The sequence below is a fragment of the Suncus etruscus genome, chromosome 4, assembly GCF_024139225.1.
Source record: "Suncus etruscus isolate mSunEtr1 chromosome 4, mSunEtr1.pri.cur, whole genome shotgun sequence".
Classification (NCBI taxonomy): domain Eukaryota; kingdom Metazoa; phylum Chordata; class Mammalia; order Eulipotyphla; family Soricidae; genus Suncus; species Suncus etruscus.
The window spans coordinates 132,731,901-132,752,035 of NC_064851.1; the positions used below are offsets into that span (position 1 = coordinate 132,731,901).

Here is a 20,135-nt window from a genome sequence, read left to right on the forward strand (position 1 = left end):
CAAGTGTTTGCCACTATTAACAAGAAACTGGATGACAGCAGGGGGTGGTCTCTGTGAGTCTGGCCAGGAGTGACAAACCAGCCAACCATGCCTCCTGACATCTGACAGCCCTGTCAGGGTTCATTCTCCCTTGTTATCATGGAGAGATAACTGGAAACAGGCAAGTGCTGTCACAGTTATCTCCCACTTAGGCAGAGGGACTGACTAAGGGAGGATGAGTCCCCAGGCCTCTGACTTCAATCACTTAATTGTACTATTCTCTATCAGGTATAAAGAGGACACCACCACCTCCCCCACTCAAGTGAGGTGGCAGAGGTCAAATCTCAAGGGGAGGCTAAAATGGGAATTCCTGGGTCTGGAATTCAGACCAAATCCACAAACTCCACCACACTCCCAAAAGGTCCCTTGCTCAACTGCCTCACTTGACACCCCTCACTCCATTTACAACACAGACAAAAGTTGGCACTGAGAGCCTGCAGGGTAAACTGAAATCTGAAGATCCATGTAGCTACTGCCAGATGAGAGTAGGATTTTTTGTCATTGGAAATTCCTTTCAATGAGGTCTGGTCCGCAGAGAAGCAGTTGAAGAACAGTCTGGGGTCTCCAATCTGGTATTAATCTCAAGGCTTCACATGTGAGGAAGGGCCCTACTGTGGTCCTACAGCCCACTCCAGTTTTGCCATCTTATTGGGAGGGGAAGAACATGAGAATCCAGAGATATGGCCCTGACATTGAATTCACTGCCCTTTATTCTTGGTCTTTGGGAAGGAGAGAGGCCTCTCAAGAGTGTTCAAGTTTGGCAAATGATATCATGTTTGAAGTGTGGTCTTATCCAAGGGGAATCAGACCATTTTCTCCTAGAATTTGATGAGCAGAGTTTTCATCTCTGGTATCATTTGTTCACACACATACATGCCTGGTGAGGAGACAGCCATCATGGACAAAACACTGCACAGGACAAGGAATCCAGTTCCTTCTACCAATCTCATCACTGGCCTCTCCCAGACTAGCCCCCAGTGAAAGCAGAAAGCTAATTCTTCTAAGGCACTCTCAGCAGAAAAGAGGGACTCTGGGCAGTCAGTACACTCTTACATAGAAGTGGAGTCAGAAAAGGCGGATTAACTGTTCCATAAGCGGTTCTCCAAGGAGACCCAGCAGCTCAAACAAAGATTGGCCTGGGATCAACCACCCTGGTGGCACCAAGTGTCAACCTAGAGATGCATCGATTCCCTGTGCAATTGGGTCCAAACCCAACAAGGGCTCAGGTGGACAGGGGCAGGGCCCTTTTAGACAAGTCTCTTTAGCATGTGGCATCTTCACTTCACAACAAGGAAGGACTCAGAAAATGACTTATCAGAGAGGCAATTTCCCCAGCACTCTAATATGAAAAGCAGGTTGGTGGTGGTGGTCGTAGGTAAAGGGGAGGGGAAGAATTATTTAACAGGAACCCACACGATTACAAAAAACATTCTGTTCCTCTCTTCAGGAAGAGAAATGTTTTGGTCATCAGAAGCTCTGCTAGGCTTAGTCAGATCAAGTGCCAGGAATTCTGCGAACCTGAGGTCAAGCTGCCAGATTCAGAAGAAATGTCCATAGTTAAGTGTTTGCACAGATACCAGAGAGACAGCTCACAGTGCCAGCACACAACTCACTCCAGCCACAGCGCAGATGAGAAAAGCAAATTTCCTGATTCTGCCCCTTATCCCCTAATACTTACTGTCCCCCCCAGTCTCTCTCCTCCCAAAAACACCTCCCCCAAATCCCCAAACCCAACAAACTCTTACCTAGCTCTCCCCGGAGGTTCACGAGTTCTTGAGATAGGGTTTTGTGTTGTTTCAGAGCTTCCTCCCGCTGCGGAAAACACACATCAAGTTACTCTGGGCTTGAGAGGGTCCCTTTCAGCCAGGCACACTTTCGCTATCACTGGGAAAACGAGACTGGGCATCAAGCAGCCAAGATAGGCATCATTTAGGCCAACTGTGTGTGTTGTACAAAAACACAGATGTCCCTCAGTTGTTAAGGACATTTATGTTTGAGAAATCAGTATTTTCTCAGGCCCTTGTGAAACTTTCACTGGCGATCCTCAGTGGCACATTTAACAATATTTATTTTGAGCCACACTTCATGGCTAAACCACAGACCCTTTCAGTCAATGCACCACACTGTACTTAAGGTGAAATGCATTCTCTTCCTCCACCGGCAATAAAGGCTTAATCAGTGAAAGATAAATATTTAATGTTCCAAACATATGCACTTATACGCCCTTTGTCCTGTATTTGCAAAAAAAGAACCAAATTCTGTTACAAGGCCAGTCCTTTACTTCTAAAAGTTAAGTGACAAAAAAGTTTATGATAAGGCTAACGTGGGAAAAATAAAATCCCGAAAGACAAAATTACTTTTACTGAACCACACAGTCTTTTGCTTAGGGTTAATGTGAGTTCAGACCAGCAACTGTAATTCTAAGATGTTAGAGAAACAAACCAGAGAAAACTAGAGCATGGTTTCAGAATTAAAAAAAAAAACACAAAAAACAGTTAACAACCTTGCCTTCAAGCCTAATTTCCAAGTCAGAGCAATCACACACACATATCTTTGAATGTAGAGCAATTGATTTCTTAAAAGGCCAACTCCCCACTGCCAGAGAACAACTCAGGAAAGAGGCAGAAGGCAAAGCTCCCCGAAAATGCCCTCACTCAGATCCCCTTAGCCCCAGCTGCATCTCGAGCAAAGAGTTGTGGAGATCACAAGACTGAGCAATGCAGGCGAGAGTAGCTTGTGATTTAAAGCATTTCCCCCCTAGTTCCAGACAGACAGCCTCTGCCCTAGTCCCTGACATTCTTCCAGAAAAGCACTATAAACAAAATACTAATTACCCTTGTTGCTGCACATGGAGAATAGAGGCACATTTTGCTGCTGGAGCAGCCCATTTTCCAGCTTCTGTCTCCAACTCCTCCCGCCCCCCCGCCCCCAACACCACACTGTCCCAGAGTGCACAGGTGGCCGGCCACGCCACCCACCAGTCGGGTCTGTCTACATTCAAAGCTCTACCGGGAGGCGTGTCACTGGTCCTGGGTTAGCCTTCCTTCATGTCCTGCAGGTTACCGGCTGCCCTGGCCGCCTCTCCTCACAGAAGCTGATGCTGCAGCTTCTGCCTTTGGCACAAGCAGCCTGTGATTACTTAAAGCCACAGCCCTTCATTTATGAAAAACGAGAGCCAGACATTAGACTGATCGATGGCCACTTACTTAAATATCAGCTGGTGCAATGGGAAGAAAAACTGACCTTCTCTGCGTGGGTAATGGAGTTATTTTTAGATTTGTGAGCCTTTTTAATTCCCCTCACTAATTGAGGTCATTAAGATGATTACATTAACTAAGAGAAATAGGAAACTTGCCCCCCCCCTCCATCTACATACATACTCCAACCAGGGGTGGACGATGAAAGTGGAGCGCCTTGTGACATCGAATACAAAACACTGTGAAACAAATGGTGTTTCTGAAAATATTTTAAAATTTAAATGCCTCGAGCATGTTGCCACTGGTATTTTCAGAAACTGTGGATCAGATATGTTTTAAAGCTGTGCAGTGATCTCCCACTGCAAAGCTAAGGTCGTCAACACACCAGCTCTGTGTGACTGGGATTTAAGACACACTTCTCATTGAATACCTTTTGGTCGCTGCGGTATACTAGATAGAATTTTGTTGCTTGGGGTCAGGCCTGGATGTGTTCAGGATTTACTCCTAGCTCTGTGCTCAGGATCACTCCTGGAAGGGGTTGAATTTGGTCAGTTGTGTGCAAGGCAAGAACCTGACCTGCTGTATTATCTCTCTAGCCCCTAGATGTGATTTTCATTTTTATTTTATTTTTTATTTTTGTTTTTTGGGCCACACCCAGCAGCACTCAGGGTTACTCCTGGCTCTGTGCTCAGAAATTGCTCCTGGCAGGCTCAGGGACTATATGGGATACCAGGGATAGAACCTGGGTCCATCTAGGGTCGGCTGTATGCAAGGCAAACACCCAACTACTGTGCTATCACTCTGGCCCTTAGATGTGTATAAAGTTGATCACAATTGGTGAATCTAATTTAAAAAAAATGAATAATAGGCTTTTCTGTTGTGAAAATTTAAAGTTTTAGGAAAAATAAAGTCTGGATAAAAATAGAAAATATTAAATAAGATACACATTAAACAGTATTACAAATCATGGTACCTCAAATAGTTTAAAAAAATGATAGTAAAAACATGCCAAAAAATACTTGTCCTTCATTTAATATCAAATATAAGCCTTTACTTTGTGTAATAACTAGTTCTAGTAACTGTGAATAAATTTTGCCCTTCAAGTGACAGGAAAATCAGAAGAAAGTTTTACTGGATACCCACACCCACACAAACAATCTTGTCTGCAGTAAGTTTGCTTATAATTCATTTTTTGGAGAGCCAGCCAGATGGCTCAATGGTCTGACTACATACTTTGTATGGAGTTGGCCTGGGTTTGATCCCCCACTCTATGGTCCTTTCAATACTACCAGGAGCAAACTCCTAGCACAGAACTGTGAATAGTCCCTAAGGACTGTCAGGTGTGGCCCCAAACAAAAAACAAAACAAAACAATTCCTTCATATTTTTACAGCCTCCTCATTAGCCTTTGAAATTAATCAATAATGAAGTGATTAACTGTTACTGAGTAAAAACTTGGCAACCTATTTAAAAGGAAATGTTTTGTCTATGTGATGCTGTCTGTAATTGACATTTAGAAGCTTGGGGCTGGAGTGGTATCACAGTGGTAGGGCGTTTGCCTTGCACGTGGCTGATCCAGGACAGATGTGGGTTCGATCCCTGACATCCCATATGGTCTCCTGAGCCAGGAGCAGTTTCTGAGTGCAGAGCCAGAAGTAACCCTGAGTATTGCCGGGTGTGCACCCCCCCCCCAGTAAAAAAGTTCCCAAGGGTGCTGGAGCAATAGCACAGTAGGTTGGGCATGTGACTTGCATGCGGCTGACCCGGGTTTAATCCCAGGCACCTCGTAAGATCCCCCAAGCCTACCAGAAGTAATTTCTGAGCAAAGAGCCAGAAGTAATCCCTGAGTGTCACCAATTGTGGCCCTAAAACCAAATCAATAAATTAATGAATGACTAAAAGTCCCCTCAAAGGTTCTATAATAGTCCAGGTACAGACAACTGACTAGGTATTTCAGACTCTGGCAGTACATGGCAAGAGCAGGGAAGGACTTGGACAGGTAAGGAGCTCAGAAGCCCAGATTGACTGGGGTGATGGAACTAGGGCTAAGTTTTTCTGTGCACTCTTGGTTCTGAACTCAGGGATCAACTGCTTGAGGGCTCGCTGACCATGTATGGTACCAATGATTGTCCTTAGATCAGCCACATGCCCTAAATGTACCCTACACACTGTATCATTCCTCCAACTCCAAATACGAAAGTAATATAATACTTAATCTTGAGTAAGTCCAAGTCCTGGAAGAACTAAAATCTGGAGCCAGATAAATTTCTTGGTCATCTTTCTAGGCAGAGGAACTGACTGAACTGAAGGAAGTAGTCACGGAGAACAAAAAAAATACAGGGGATTTACATGGAATCTTGGCACAGTGTCCAAACAGAAATTAGAATTCTTATTGAACACTTCCTGGTCAGCTGCCCTTTAAGGTTACTTACCACCCATCATGTGTACAAGATAGAACGCATTTTACCATTCAGATAGTTATGGCATTTTTTTTCTTTATTTGGTCTGTCTTGGAGCCACACCCAATAATGCTCAGAGCTTACTCATGGCTCTGAGTTCAGGAATTACTATGGGATATGTGGTATCATATTGGGTCAATTTATGAGTAAATTTACCTTACCAACTACATTATCTCTTCAGTTTTGTTTGCCTATATATTATATATATGTAAATAAAAGCTGGCTACTCCTACATCACTGTTTCTATATTTGATAATACATTATCTGCAACCCAGATAAAATAATTTAATTTTCTTACTGTAACATACAAGTTGTCATGCAATATGAAAAAGTAGGTGGGAACCTGAATAGAAAAATGCTTTCAGTTTGTGCATTACATATACAAAGAAGAAAAAAAAAAACTATGGATTCACTATAATTCAATTAGGAGTCCCTCAGACAAAGGCACTTAGTCCCTGGCTGTCTTCCCATTTGTGGGGCTGAATTTGCTCACTGTTGAAGAGCATCAATTGCACAGGAGATTTTGCAGAAAAGAGCCTCATCCGAGGGCTAGGCTGTCTGCTCTGTCTGACCTCGTCCCCACTACCCACACGATGACTCATACCCACTTAGTCATTTGTTCGGAGACAATGAACTTTTTACTTACAGTAAAATGCTAGTGTTGTTTAAGTGTGTCTTTGTTTATGTGGCATTCTAGGTGAGATTCCTACTTGCAAAAGTAGATTTGCAGGTGCATTAAATAATTTAATGCTATTTTTAAGAGGGAGGTGGGGTGTATTGATCTTAGTTTTGTTTAACCTTAATGAGAAACTTAACTCCTAGGCCTGCTGAAGAAGAAAATAGGGATCAAATGCCATCAGCATTTTTACAACTGAAGCAAGGAGAAACCAACATTAGAATAAAATTAAAAGTGACAAGAGTATGTCAGTGGAGAGAAAGCATAATAATTCTTTCCATTCATGAGTTGTTATTCTGGTAATCAATGAATTATATTTTCTTTCATGGGACAATTGTGTTTTTTTCTTCTTTACAATTGTGGTTTTTAAAGAGACTTATAGCAAAAGGGCAAATGATACTTCTAGTATCTTTTTTGTTTTGTTTTGTTTTGGAGTCACATAGAGTGACACTCAGGAATTATTCCTGGCTCTGCAGTCAGAAATTGGTCCTGGCAGGCTTGAGGGACCATATGGGATGCCAGGATTTGAACACCTTCAGTCTTGGGTTGGCTTCGTGCAAGGCAAACGCCCTACCACTGTGCTATCTCTCTGGCCCCATCTTCCAGGATTTTCTACATCAACTTTTTAAATCTATAATACTCCAAAACCATTTTTCAAAAATTTTTTTTATCTATTTGCCAATCTATATCTATATTTACCACCAGCTTATGATCAAACTATTACTTTTGTAGAAGGAAGCAAAAGATTAAAAAAATCATTTAAAAAACTTGCTTACAAATGGCCAGAGAGCTAGCTCAACAGGTTGGATCTGCCAGATTTGATCCTTGGACTTGCATATGGTCTTCCAACCACTATCAGGAATGACTCTTTAGCACTAAACCAGGTGGGCATGACTCAAAAGCCAAAATCTTGCATAACTTTTTCTCTGCTCATGCCTTTCCTTTCCAACTGTTCTATACAACAGTGCCCAGTATGCATTGGGCAATCAGTAAATATTGGCTGATTATAAGAGCCAGATGTGAACAAAGAACATTTACATAAAGACTTTATATTTTCACCTTACACTTAGGATCCTACCCACACCTCAATTTGTTCACCTTGGTATATATAAATGATGTACAAAAGCACTGCAACCATTGCCAGGTGGTTTCCTAAGAAATAACTAGATACATGCCTGCTCCAGTGAAGTTTTTCTTTTGTTTTGTTTTGTTTTGTTTTTAGGGTCACACCTGGCAGCACTCAAGAGTTACTCCTGGCTCTGCACTCAGAGCACTCCTAGTTGGCTCAGGGGACCATATGGGATGTCAGGATTCGAACTACGGTCTATCCTGGGTCAGCTGCATGCAAGGCAAATGCCCTGCTGCTGTGCTATCTTTCTGGTCCCAGTGAAGTTTTTCTTTTTTTTTTTTTTTCTTTTTTTGGTTTTTGGGCCATACCGGGTGACGCTCAGGGGTTACTCCTGGCTATGCGCTCAAAAGTCGCTCCTGGCTTGGGGGACCATATGGGACGCCGGGGGACCGAACCACGGTCCGTCCTAGGCTAGCGCAGGCAAGGCATGCACTTTACCTCTAGCGCCACCGCCCGGCCCCTGAAGTTTTTCTTAAAAGCAAAACAAATGCTCAATGGTTACCTAAAATTTAAGATAGAAAGTGAAAGACAAATTTAAGCCCTTCTACGATCCAGAATACAGAAACGTTCTAAAGATCAAAAAAATCTTCTGGGGGCCGGAGAGATAGCATGGAGGTAAGGTGTTTGCTTTGCATGTGGAAGGACGGTGGTTTGAATCCCATTATCCCACATGGTCCCCTGAGCCTGCCAGGAGCGATTTCTGAGCACAGAGCCAGGTAACCCGAGTGCTGCCAGGTGTGACCCAAAAGCCAAAAAAAAAAAATCTTCTTTTTAGAAATTCAGTGGAGAGGCCAGAGCAACAGTACAAAGCTTAAGAGGTGCTTGCCTTGCAGCGGCCAACCTCGGTTTGAGACCCAGTAACCCATATAGTCCCTAAAGTTCCCCAGGAGTGATCCTGGAGTACAGAGCCAGGAAAAAGCCTTGAGCACTGCTGAATGTGGCCCCCAAACAAACAAAAACAAAAAAAGAAATTCAATGAATTCACAGTTACTTGGGCATTGAACTAAAATCAGATGTAAGTTGAAATTATAAAAAGGAAAAGTTGTCCTGAAACTTGTTATGGGTTTTGTCATTTTGTGGATTCGTGTAACATCTCTCAGGATGTTCAACCTGATGAAACATTTCCTCAAGCTAAGCAAATGATAAAAAAAATTCTTTTTTTTTTTGGTTTTTGGGCCACACCTGGTTACGCTCAGAGGGTACTCCTGGGTATGTGCTCAGAAATCGCTCCTGGCTTGGGAGACCAACTGGGATGCTGGGATTCGAGCCATCTTCAGTCCTGGGTCGGCTGGTGCAAAGCAAACACCCTACTGCTTGCGTCACTGCTCCGGCCTCACATAGTAAAATTTGAGGTTTGTGTTCCCTTCATATGATTCTCTCTAACCATCTAGGAGTAACTCATGAGTGTAGAGCCAGGAATAACCCCTGAGCACCTCTGACTGTGACCCTAATCCAGCCTGGAAAGAAAATCAGGAATACTCAGAAAATAAGTCCAGGCCACATGGTAATCAGGAATTGAGAATGGACCTGAAGGAATAAGAGACTCCTGTACTTCATCTCATATCCACTTTGGAATGTGCTTTATGATGGGCTTAAGGAAGTATAGGCTGTTCAACTTAATCTGCACTTTCAACTTTGGTTGTTTGTTTATTGAGTCTATGCATATTAAATGCAGCCAGTAATGTGAGGTCGATCTAAGAAAATGCCTAAATTTGCAGGTTGTAGGAGGAAGATGGCAGAATAAATAAACATATAAATAAATAAAGTATGAGAAATTTTGGAAAGTTTTGAAATTATCATGTTCTAGAGCTGGTCTTTTTCTGACCAGCTGTCTTATTTGAGTATAATTACTTAATAGACCGCTGCCTTAATTTTCTTATTTGTAAATTCCAACTTAATACTTTTTGGAGAAGAGTATTAGTAAATATTGAACAAGTATTAAATTTCTCTTGCACATCTTCTGCCTCCTAATTATATAGCTGGTGCACAGAGGCAATAAAGGTAGGTTGGAAGGTCAATTTGGGGGCTGGCAAGGTGGTGCTAGAGGTAAGCCTTGCAAGCGCTAGCCAAGCCAGGAGCAATTTTTCAGTGCTTAGCCAGGAGTAACCCCTGAGCATCAAATGGGTATGGCCCGAAAAACCAAATTAAAAAAAAAAAGGTCAATTTGGTGCCAAATTAGTCTTATACTCCAAGTTACAACCGAATTTGTATCTAACAATGATATAATGTGAACCATGTTTGTATCTTTAATTTCCTAGTAGCCGCATTAAAATTTTAAAAGAAGTTTAGTTATATATTTTATTTAATATAACCAATATATTTTTGAACATATAATATCCAATAATATACCCAAATATACCCAAATATTATTACTTGAACATATAATCAATAGAAAATTTGAGTTTATAGTTTTTCTCCTGTATGCCTTTGAAATCCAAGCATATTTCATAATTATGCATATATCATATGATTGATTATATAATCAATCTATAGATTGACTATTTTTCAAGCTTACTAGTTTCCTAAGGCTGATAGCTACCATACGGAACAGATTAGATAAGCCACAGATGATGGAGAATTATTGTTTTAATCAGTAGAGTAGAATGCCCTTCAAACATCAGTGTGTACAGGGCTTTCATTAGATTACTGGGGAGGAAAAAGGTCTAAAAACTGGTTTGGATGACATCAGTAGTATGCAAAAGGAATGAAGAAGAGAAAAGGGGCTGGTGAGTTAGCATGGAGGTAAGGCGTTTGCCTTGCATGCAGAAGGATGGTGGTTCAAATCCCGGCATCCCATAGGGTCCCCTGAGCCTGCGAGGAGCGATTTCTGAGCGTAGAGCCAGGAGTAACTCCTGAGCGCTGCCAAAAAAACAAAAACAAAAAAAAAGAAGAGAAAAAGTGTGGAATAAGAGTATACAGGACTTGAATTTTGTGGGGGAGATAAAGGAGAGAAAGAAAATAAATAAGGGGTTGTTAGGCCAGTATGGTAAAATGAATTGGTTGACCTCTAGACAAAACATTTGTCTATTTGATATTAAGTGGCATCCAATTTAGCTTTCTTTTGGGGGGGTGCACATCCAGCATCACTCAAGGTTACTCCTGGCTCAGTTCCCAGAAAATACTACTGGCAGACTTGGGGGGCCATATGGGATGCCAGGGATTGAACCCAGGCCAGCCACATGCAAGGAAAACATCTTATCTGCTGTGCTATGGCTCCCCTTCCCCAATTTAACTTTCTTAATAATAGATACAATCTCTTGACTCTTTCCTTACATATTAACCTAATTTTTAAAAAACTAGGCAAACATTTCTATGTCTCTTTCAAAATAGCATATTTGGACAAAGCTAGAAAACGTTCCTTAAATATTGATCTGCATGTTCTACCAGCTTAGTTGATAACCAAAGGTTCAGATTGAGTCATATTCACCCTTTTCACTGTCTGCCTGAGATGGGCAATCACAAGGATTAAGTAGTCTCTACAGAAAATTAATTTAATTTTCGGGAAACTGTAGCACTTTACAAAATTACAGGTTTTGTTGCTATGTTAGTAGCTTATGTTAATATAAACATGGTTTTCTCAATGAATTTTAACAAGTTCCTGAATTAACATACTTGTACATATCAGAGAAGAGAGAAAAGCAAATAAAATCTGTTTTGCTTTCATTGTACCACAAATTATTTTAAGAATGTATGTACATTCTAATGTCTTTTGGGAGATATTGGGACTTACCACAAAAGTGTTCCTTAAGCAATCTATAAAACCACCCCCATTTTCACAGCAAGACTAAAAATAGAGTTGATAAAAAGGTTAATGCAAATGTGTTCTGGAGGTGCTCAAAAGAAATGGGATAGATAATTGTCTTTTGTTGGTCTAAAGAAGTCTGGAGGAAAATAAAAGTATTAAAAATGTTTACACCACATTTTTTAAAGACTGACTCAGTTATCAAGTTGATATAAAGCCTGTATGGATGAACTTTATGAATTTTAATCAATTATTATGTAAAAAATCCCACAAGAGCAAACAACAAGTGTTGTACCACCAATCAGAAGTGACAGTTTAGAGAATTCACATCCTTACCTCAGACAGTAGGTGCTGAATCACAACTGTTAATGCTTCCAACTTGGTATTTCCACAGGAAAGAAGCTGCTTGAGCTGCAGAATAAATCCACTTTGTTTTTCACATTTTGCTTTATATTGAGTCAATTCAAGCGTCTTTTCAGAGGAGAGCACATCTGGAGATGTCTGTGTCTGGATACATAAGCTTCTAGGAGACTTCTGCCTGCCCTTTTCAACTGCAAAAGGAATGAAGATAGGTGCTAAAATAAAGATTTCTCATTTGTCTACCCACACCATATGGGTTCAGAAACAAGTAGATGAACCATAGAAATGCATGTCAGTTGTGTTTACACAAGAAAAGCATACAGGCAATGGAAATGAATCATATTTGGAATTTATAAACACAGACAATGGCTTTAGATCTAACTTCTAAACATTTATACAGGGCAGAAAATTATATTCAAAAGATGAATAAATTTAGCTATCCAGAAAATAAAGTGCAAAAATAATGAGGACTTCACAGTTCCCAATGTTTTTGGTAAAATTGTGACAAATACCAACTCTATATTCCAACGACACAGCAACTACTGGATTTCAAATGCCTTTCCCTCCTCTACATTTCCTACAATCTTCCCATCCATTTCCTGCTGATGGCCTGGTTGTTACAAAGATTTATACTGCAGATGAGTCATTTCCTAATCTTCAATAAATCACCCACATTAAAAATCTACTCAATTTTCCTCCTTTTCTTTGAACACTAGACTCCACTAAGGATTCTGTTTTGTATGAAATACGAGCTTTGATATCATTTCCCCCCCCCCCCGAAGCAATAATATCATCTGAAAAATGCTTTTAAAGCACATGGTAAATTCAAACCCACTTAAGACCTTGTACTAAGTGATTATTTTTTATGACATGGTACATTAAGAATCAGTCTGTAGGGGCCAGAGTGGTGGCACGTGCAGTAGGGCATTTGCCTTGCATGCACTAACCTAGGACGGGCTGCGGTTCGATGCTTCCATGTCCCCCAAACCAGGAGTGATTTCTGAGCACATAGTCAGAAATCTGAGCGTCACCAGGTGTGGCCCAAAAAGCAATAATAATAATAATAATAATAATAATAATAATAATAATAATAATAAAGAATCAATCTGTCTCTGACTCTCCATTTTGGTCATATTGGGGGAAAGGAGGTACTCAGGGTTCTAGAGTTTGAGAGCTCAAATCTGTGGTTCCTGCAAGCAAAGCACATGCTCAGACCTTTTGAGCCACTCCCAGCCCTGAGAATTACTCTAAATTAAAAAATGGTTCCATTTTGGGGCTGTTCCAAATGTCTCAGTCACTTTAAATATCAAACAAAATTGGAAAAACAGGAAACAAGCTGTTTAGCTTTTTAAATTAATAAGTAAAGCAAAAAAATCAAAACAATCTAAATCTGAAAAAGACACAGTACTATAAAAATGAGTGTTTTCTTATTCTTACATAAGCATTTCCTATGGCAGATGCATATTCTGTGGTAACAAACAAAAGACAACTTTATAAACAGTAATTATTTTCTTGGGAGGAAAACTATAGTAATTTCTTAAAGGAAAATAAACATAGAAACCTCAGTATTTATGTTCCAAGAATAATTGGCAAAACACATTAAATATATACTTTAAGTTAAAAAGAAAAAAAAGGGGGCCCGGAGAGATAGCACAGCGGCGTTTGCCTTGCAAGCAGCCGATCCAGGACCTAAGGTGGTTGGTTCGAATCCCGGCGTCCCATATGGTCTCCCGTGCCTGCCAGGAGCTATTTCTGAGCAGACAGCCAGGAGTCACCCCTGAGCAACGCCAGGTGTGGCCCAAAAACCAAAAAAGAAAAAAAAAAAAGAAAAGAAAAAAAGGGGGCTCATTTTCTATGGTACGTTGTGATTAAATAACTCCTTTTTACTAATACTGGATATTTTTCATTCTAAAAAAAAATCTAAACCATTTTGTTTTAAAAATACTTTAAAAGGGGGCCCAGAGTGATGGCGCAGTGGTAGGGTATTTGCATTGCACACTACTGATCCCAGATGGACTGCGGTTCGATTCCCCTGCATCCCATATGGTCTCCCAAGCCACGAGAGATTTCTGAGGGCATAGCCAGGAGTAACCCTGAACATCACAGGGTGTGGCGCCCCCCCAAAAAAATTTTAAAAGGGGGTTAGAACAATAGTATTAGCAATAATATTAAATTAGGGCACTTGCCTTGCATGTAGCTAACCTGAGTTTGATCCCCAACATCCCATATCCCATATGAGCCTTGCTAAGAGTAATTACTGAATGCAGAACCAGAAGTACCCCTGAGCATCCCTGCATGTGCAACCCCCATACTTTAAAACAGGTGGGAAGCATTTATCTATTATTCTTTACTAATCATTAATAGTTAGTTATAAGTACCAGTTCCACAGAGTAGGACCAGATGGATAAATGAGCCAACAATAGTCATAATATTGAAAGTCAATAAGAGAACAATTTTATTATATCAGTAAAAACATTCTAAAAATGCATAATTTGTCAAAATATCTGAGATCATTATTACTGTAATTTTCAAAAATGTTCTCATAACACTGACTCTTCAAAGGAACTCTATTATTTCTCCCCTTTTCTTTTTTTTTTTTTTTTTTTTTTTTTGGTTTTTGGGCCACACCCGGCGTTGCTCAGGGGTGACTCCTGGCTGTCTGCTCAGAAATAGCTCCTGGCAGGCATGGGGGACCATATGGGACACCGGAATTCGAACCAACTACCTTTGGTCCTGGATCGGCTGCTTGCAAGGCAAACACCGCTGTGCTATCTCTCCGGGCCCCTATTTCTCCCCTTTTCACTTCCAGATAAGGAAGGTGAGGCTCAAGGATGCTATTCTGAAACTTAGGCTCTTGACCAAGACTCTGTGTTCCCTCCCATTTTTGAAAATGGATGAATACTAGATAACATAGCTAAAATCAAAGTATACAATAGTCACCACAAAATGTTATCTACATATATATATAAGTTTTATATATATATGTGTATATATATATGTGTGTATATATATATGTGTGTATATATATATATATATATATGTTTCAGGGCCACAGGTGACAATGTGCATGGGTTACTTCTAGCTCTGCCCTCGGAATTACTCCTGGAGGTGCTCAGGGACCACATGAGATGCTGGGGACTGAACCTAGGTCAGTTAAATATAAGGCAAGTAAATGTCCTACCCACTATATATCGCTCTAAGAATTTTAGATTTTTTTTCTTTTTTGGTTTTTGGGTCACACCCAGCAACACTCAGGGCTTACTCCTGGCTCTGCGCTCAGAAGTCACTCCTACAGGCTCAAGAGACCATATGGGATGTTTGGGATTAAATCCAGGTTGGTTTTGGGTTGACTGCTGTGCTAGTGCTCTGGCCAGAATTTTAGAATCTTATGCGATTAAAAAAAAATCTTAACATTTTGACAGTTTATATTGTTGTTCAAACTATTACCAACACTTCAAGAAATACTTTTTTTTTTTTTTGGTTTTTGGGCGACATCCTGTGTTGCTCAGGGTTTATTCCTGGCTCTGTGCTCAGAAGTCACCTGGGTCAGCCATGTGCAAGGCAAAAACGCCCTACCACTGTGCTATCTGTCTGGCCCCTGAAATACTTTTTGATACAATCTTATCATTAATTGAATTAATAAAATTTGATTATTTATCTAGATTATATATATCAATTAATTTTAATATTAACACAATGTCAGAATATTAAGGGCCAGGCAGGTTATAATGTTTATAAAATCTGAGAACTTGTGTAATTTTTAGATTTTATACATTTTTATTATTCATATAGTAAACATACAAATGAATTACATTATTTTGCATTATTGTATAATAATTTTAATAAAGTATAACCCTTTTATAATTTTATAAATCTTTTTATTTTTTTAAATTTATGGCTATACCTGATGGTACTCAGGAGTTACTTCTGGCTCTGCTCTCAGAATTATTCCTAACATGCTCGGGAAAACATATGGGATGCCAGGGATGAAACCTGGTAGTCTATGTGCAAAACAAAGGCTGGCCCTACCTGGTAGTAGCATCACTTCAGTTTCCATATTATCAATTTTATTTTTGTTTTTTGTTGGTCACACCCAGCAGTGTTATTACTCCTGACTCTGTGCTGGGGTGTCATTCCTGACAGTGCTCGGAGAAATGTATGAGATGCCAGGGAGTTAACCTAGGTCAACTGCTTGCAAAGCAAATGCCTGACCTGTTCTGTACCCCTATGTTAACATTTTAAAGAAAATATTCTTTAAAATTCTTGCTTAGTATTTCAGATAAATTTAAATATTAACTGATCAGGTTCTAGACAGTTATTTCATATGGAAGTATACTGAATTAAATGCAAACTTACTGTTTTCTAAACTGAGCTTCAAAATATCTTCTATGTACAAATTACAAAGTTTGCTTTAAATTATTTCTGATACTAAAGTCAGGAAATAGCTAATCTTTAAAAAAAAGTTTTGCTGTACTGTATTGTCAATTTTTTTAACTTATAACTTAACTGAGTACTTTTGCTAGGAAAACTGATTAGCCATAACCCTTGGGTGTATATATATATAATATATACTCTTTCGTTATATTTGTTTTTGTTATATATGGCTAATTTCACTTTTTTTTGTGTATGTGGTTTTTGGGTCACACCCAGCAGTGCTCAGGGGTTATTCCTGGCTCCAGGCTCAGAAATTGCTCCTGGCAGGCACGGGGGACCATATGGGATGCCAGGATTCGAACCAATGACTTCCTGCATGAAAGGCAAATGCCTTACCTCCATGCTATCTCTCCAGCCCCGGCTAATCCCACTTGAAGTAAAAGAATAGCCTTATTTTTTAGTACTGATCTCTAGATTAAAAAATTAATATTTGGTTTTTTAGTGATCAAAAATTAAGATCTGATTATACTAATTTATTAGGTCTTGGAAACTGATATCACATTTGATTCATTTTTGGGGGTGGGTGGGTAGAGTCACATGCACTGTGCTCAGTCAGGGTTTACTCCTGGCTCTGTGCTCAAGTATCACTCCTGGAGGGGCTCAGGAGGCCAAATGGAGTGATGGGGATTGAACCCACTTTAGATGCTTGCAAGGCAAGTAGCTTAACCCCCTGTATTATCCTGTGATTGGATTTTATTTTAATCTGATAAATTTTATCACAAGCTTTTCTTATTCCAAATGCTTTCTTACAGATATTCCGTAGGCTGTTGTTAATTACCCCAAAAGTTTGGCAACCAGCAAAGGTGGTAGCTGCTCATCTGTTTGATTTTTAGTTGCTTCCATTTGCAGTAGGAAATTGTCATTTGTTTTTTTTTTTGTTTTTTGGGCCACACCCATTTGACGCTCAGGGGTTACTCAGAAATCGCCCCTGGCTTGGGGGGACCATATGGGACACCGGGGGATCGAACCGCAGTCTGTCCTACGCTAGCGCTAGCAAGGCAGACATCTTACCTCTAGCGCCACCTTCCCGGCCCCCCCGGAAATTGTCATTTGTACTTATAGAAATTCTATCCACAAATTTTGGAGTTTGAATTCCCATATGTGTTAAGCATATATATTTCATAGATGATTTTTCAATACTGCTGGGAATGAGATTGAGCTCTGTCTAGGCGCGGCTCCCAATCTTACCTGGACTACTGCCTCCACTATCAGAGAGAAAAATTCTCAGCAACCTGTGCCTGGCACCCACACTCTATCTCCAACTCAGACCTTTATATTGAACTGTTGGCCTGGTTGGTCAAGAAGCCAGTGGGGCCTTAAAGCCTCCTGAGCACTGTTTAGGAGGCCCAAAAGATAAAATATATAAAAAATTTACATATCTGAATGTCCATAAGTAGAAGACTAGTTAAGTAAATTTACAATACATTTATACAGTGCAATAAATAAAAAAACTAGTAGAGAGTATTATAGGTAGCAAGCCCAATTGTATAAAGATGATGGGAACTAAAGGACATGTTTTCTTTTGTGCTTATAAATGCAAAATAAAACTCTCAGAATACACATTAAAAGTATAAATAATGTTTACCTTCTTTTTTTTTGGGGGGGGGGCCACACCCGGCGGTGCTCAGGGGTTACTCCTGGCTGTCTGCTCAGAAATAGCTCCTGGCAGGCACGGGGGACCATATGGGACACCGGGATTCGAACCAACCACCTTTGGTCCTGGATCGGCTGCTTGCAAGGCAAACGCCGCTGTGCTATCTCTCCAGGTCCAATGTTTACCTTCTTAGAGAAGGAAATAGAACCAAAGAAAGCTAATGTATTTTTTTTTTCTATTTTTAAATCAGGGGAATAAATGTGTTACCTGCTCAAAAAAAAAAAAAAAAAAGTAAAACAGGGCCAGAGTGATAGTACAGCACAGTGGATAGGGCATTTGCCTTGCATGTAGCTGACCTGGGTTCAATCCCCTGGCAACCCCTATAGTCTCCCGAGCTTGCCAGGAGCGATTTCTGAGCACCAAGCCAGGAGTAGCCCCTGAGCACTACTGGGTGTGGCACAAAAAGAAAACAAATAAAACAGTATTTTGGGATGGAGGATGCTAGGGATCAAACCCAGATCAGCTGCATGCAAGACAAGTACCCTTCCTGCTCAACTATTGCTCTGGCCCCAAACCAGTATTTTTCAAAGGTAACTAAAATGAATGATACACATCTGTATTTCTTTCCCTGCAGCCAGTCATCAAGAAAACATATTCCTGCTGTGGAGATTCTGGACAGGATTCTAAATAACACAGATGTTGATGAAAGTGAACACGAAGGGTGCCAGAGTTATCCATAGCACAGTGGGAAGGGCATTTGCCTTGCATGTGGCTGACCACAGTTTGATCCCCAGCATCCCATATAGTCCCCTGAGACTACCAAGAGCAATTTCTGATCACAGAGCCAGGAGTAACCCTTGAGTGTCACTGGGTGTGGCCCCCTCAAAAAACAAAAAGAAAGTGAACATACAGCTCCTTAAATTTTCATTTATATTAACATCATTAAAATGGCAATACTCCCCAAAGCATTGTACAGATTTAGTGCGATCCCGCTAAAGATACCCATGACATTCTTCAAAGAAGTGGATCAAACACTTCTGAAATTCATTTGGAACAATAAACACCCACAAATAGCTAAAGCACTCCTTGGGAAAAGAAATATGGGAGGCATTACTTTCCCCAATTTTAAACTGTATTACAAAGCAACAGTTATCAAAACAGCCTGGTATTGGAATAAAGAGAGATCCTCAGATCAGTGGAATAGGATTGAGTACTCAGAGAATGTTCCCCAGATGTACAATCACTTAATTTTTGACAAAGGGGCAAAAAATCCTAAATGGAGCAAAGGAAAGCCTCTTCAACAAGTGGTGTTGGAACAACTGGTTAGTCACTTACAAAAAAGCAAACTCAGACCCCTAGCTAGTACCATGTATGAAGGTAAAATCCAAATGGATTAAAGACCTTGATATTATATCTGAAACCATAAGTTATATAGAACATATAGGTAAAACACTCCATGACATTGATACGAAAGGCATCTTCAAGGAGGAAACTGCACTCTCCAAACAAGTGGAAGCAGAGTTAAACAGATGGGACTATATTACCTGAGAAGCTTCTGCACCTCAAAGGAAATAGTGCCCAGGATACAAGAGCTGAATGGGAGAAAGAAATTATTCACCCAATACCCATCAGATAAGGGGCTAATATCCAAAATATACAAGGCACTGACAGAACTTTACAAAAAAAAAAATCAAATCCCATCAAAAAAATGGGGAGAAGAAATGAACAGACACTGTCAAAGAAGAAAAATAAATGGCCAAAAGACACATGAAAAAAATGCTCCCCATCACTAATCATCAGGGAGATGCAAATCAAAACAACTATAAGGTACCATCTCATGCCACGGAGATTGGTGCACATCACAAAGAATGAGGACAAGCAGTGCTGTTGGGGATGTGGAGAGAAAAAAGTCTTATTAACTGCTGGTAGGAATGCCATCTTGTCTAACCTTTATGGAAAATGATATGAAGATTCCTCCAAAAACTGAAAATTGAGGTCCCATATGATCCAGCTATACCACTCCTAGGTATATACCCTCGAAACACAAAAATACAATTCAAAAATTCCTTCCTCACACCTATATTCATTGCAGCACTATTTATAATAGCCAGACTCTGGAAATAACCAAGATGCCCTTCAACAGATGAATGGCTAAAGAAACTGTGGTACATATATACAATGGAATATCAAATAGCAGTCAGGAGAGATGAAGTCATGAAATTTTCCTAGACATGAATGTATATGGAATTTATTATGCTGAATAAAATAAGTCAGAGGGAGGGAGATAGACATAGAATAGTCTCACTCATCTATGGGTTTTAAGAAAAATAAAAGACATTTTTGCAATAATTCTCAGAGACAAAAGGAGGGCTGGAAGGTCCAGCTCACGAATGAAGCTCATCACAAAGAGTGGTTTGTGCAGTTAGAGAAATAACTACACTGGCAACTATCATAACAATGTGAATGAATGAGGAAAGTAGAAAGCCTGTCTCAAATACAGGCAGGG

The 20,135-nt window shown here is 40.1% G+C and overlaps 1 protein-coding gene across 2 annotated transcripts in view; it reads right to left on the reverse strand.

The window, feature by feature from the left end:
- The window catches only part of LOC126006829 (microtubule-associated tumor suppressor 1 homolog), a 97,045-nt gene that overhangs the window by 25,462 nt on the left and 51,448 nt on the right, over positions 1-20,135 (reverse strand). For both annotated transcript variants that reach the window (XM_049772357.1, XM_049772358.1), the window contains 2 exons: positions 11,578-11,792; positions 1,785-1,851 (listed from right to left, as the gene is read on the reverse strand). In XM_049772357.1, the coding sequence (XP_049628314.1) occupies positions 1,785-1,851; positions 11,578-11,792 (282 nt within the window). The remainder of the gene's footprint in view (positions 1-1,784; positions 1,852-11,577; positions 11,793-20,135) is intronic.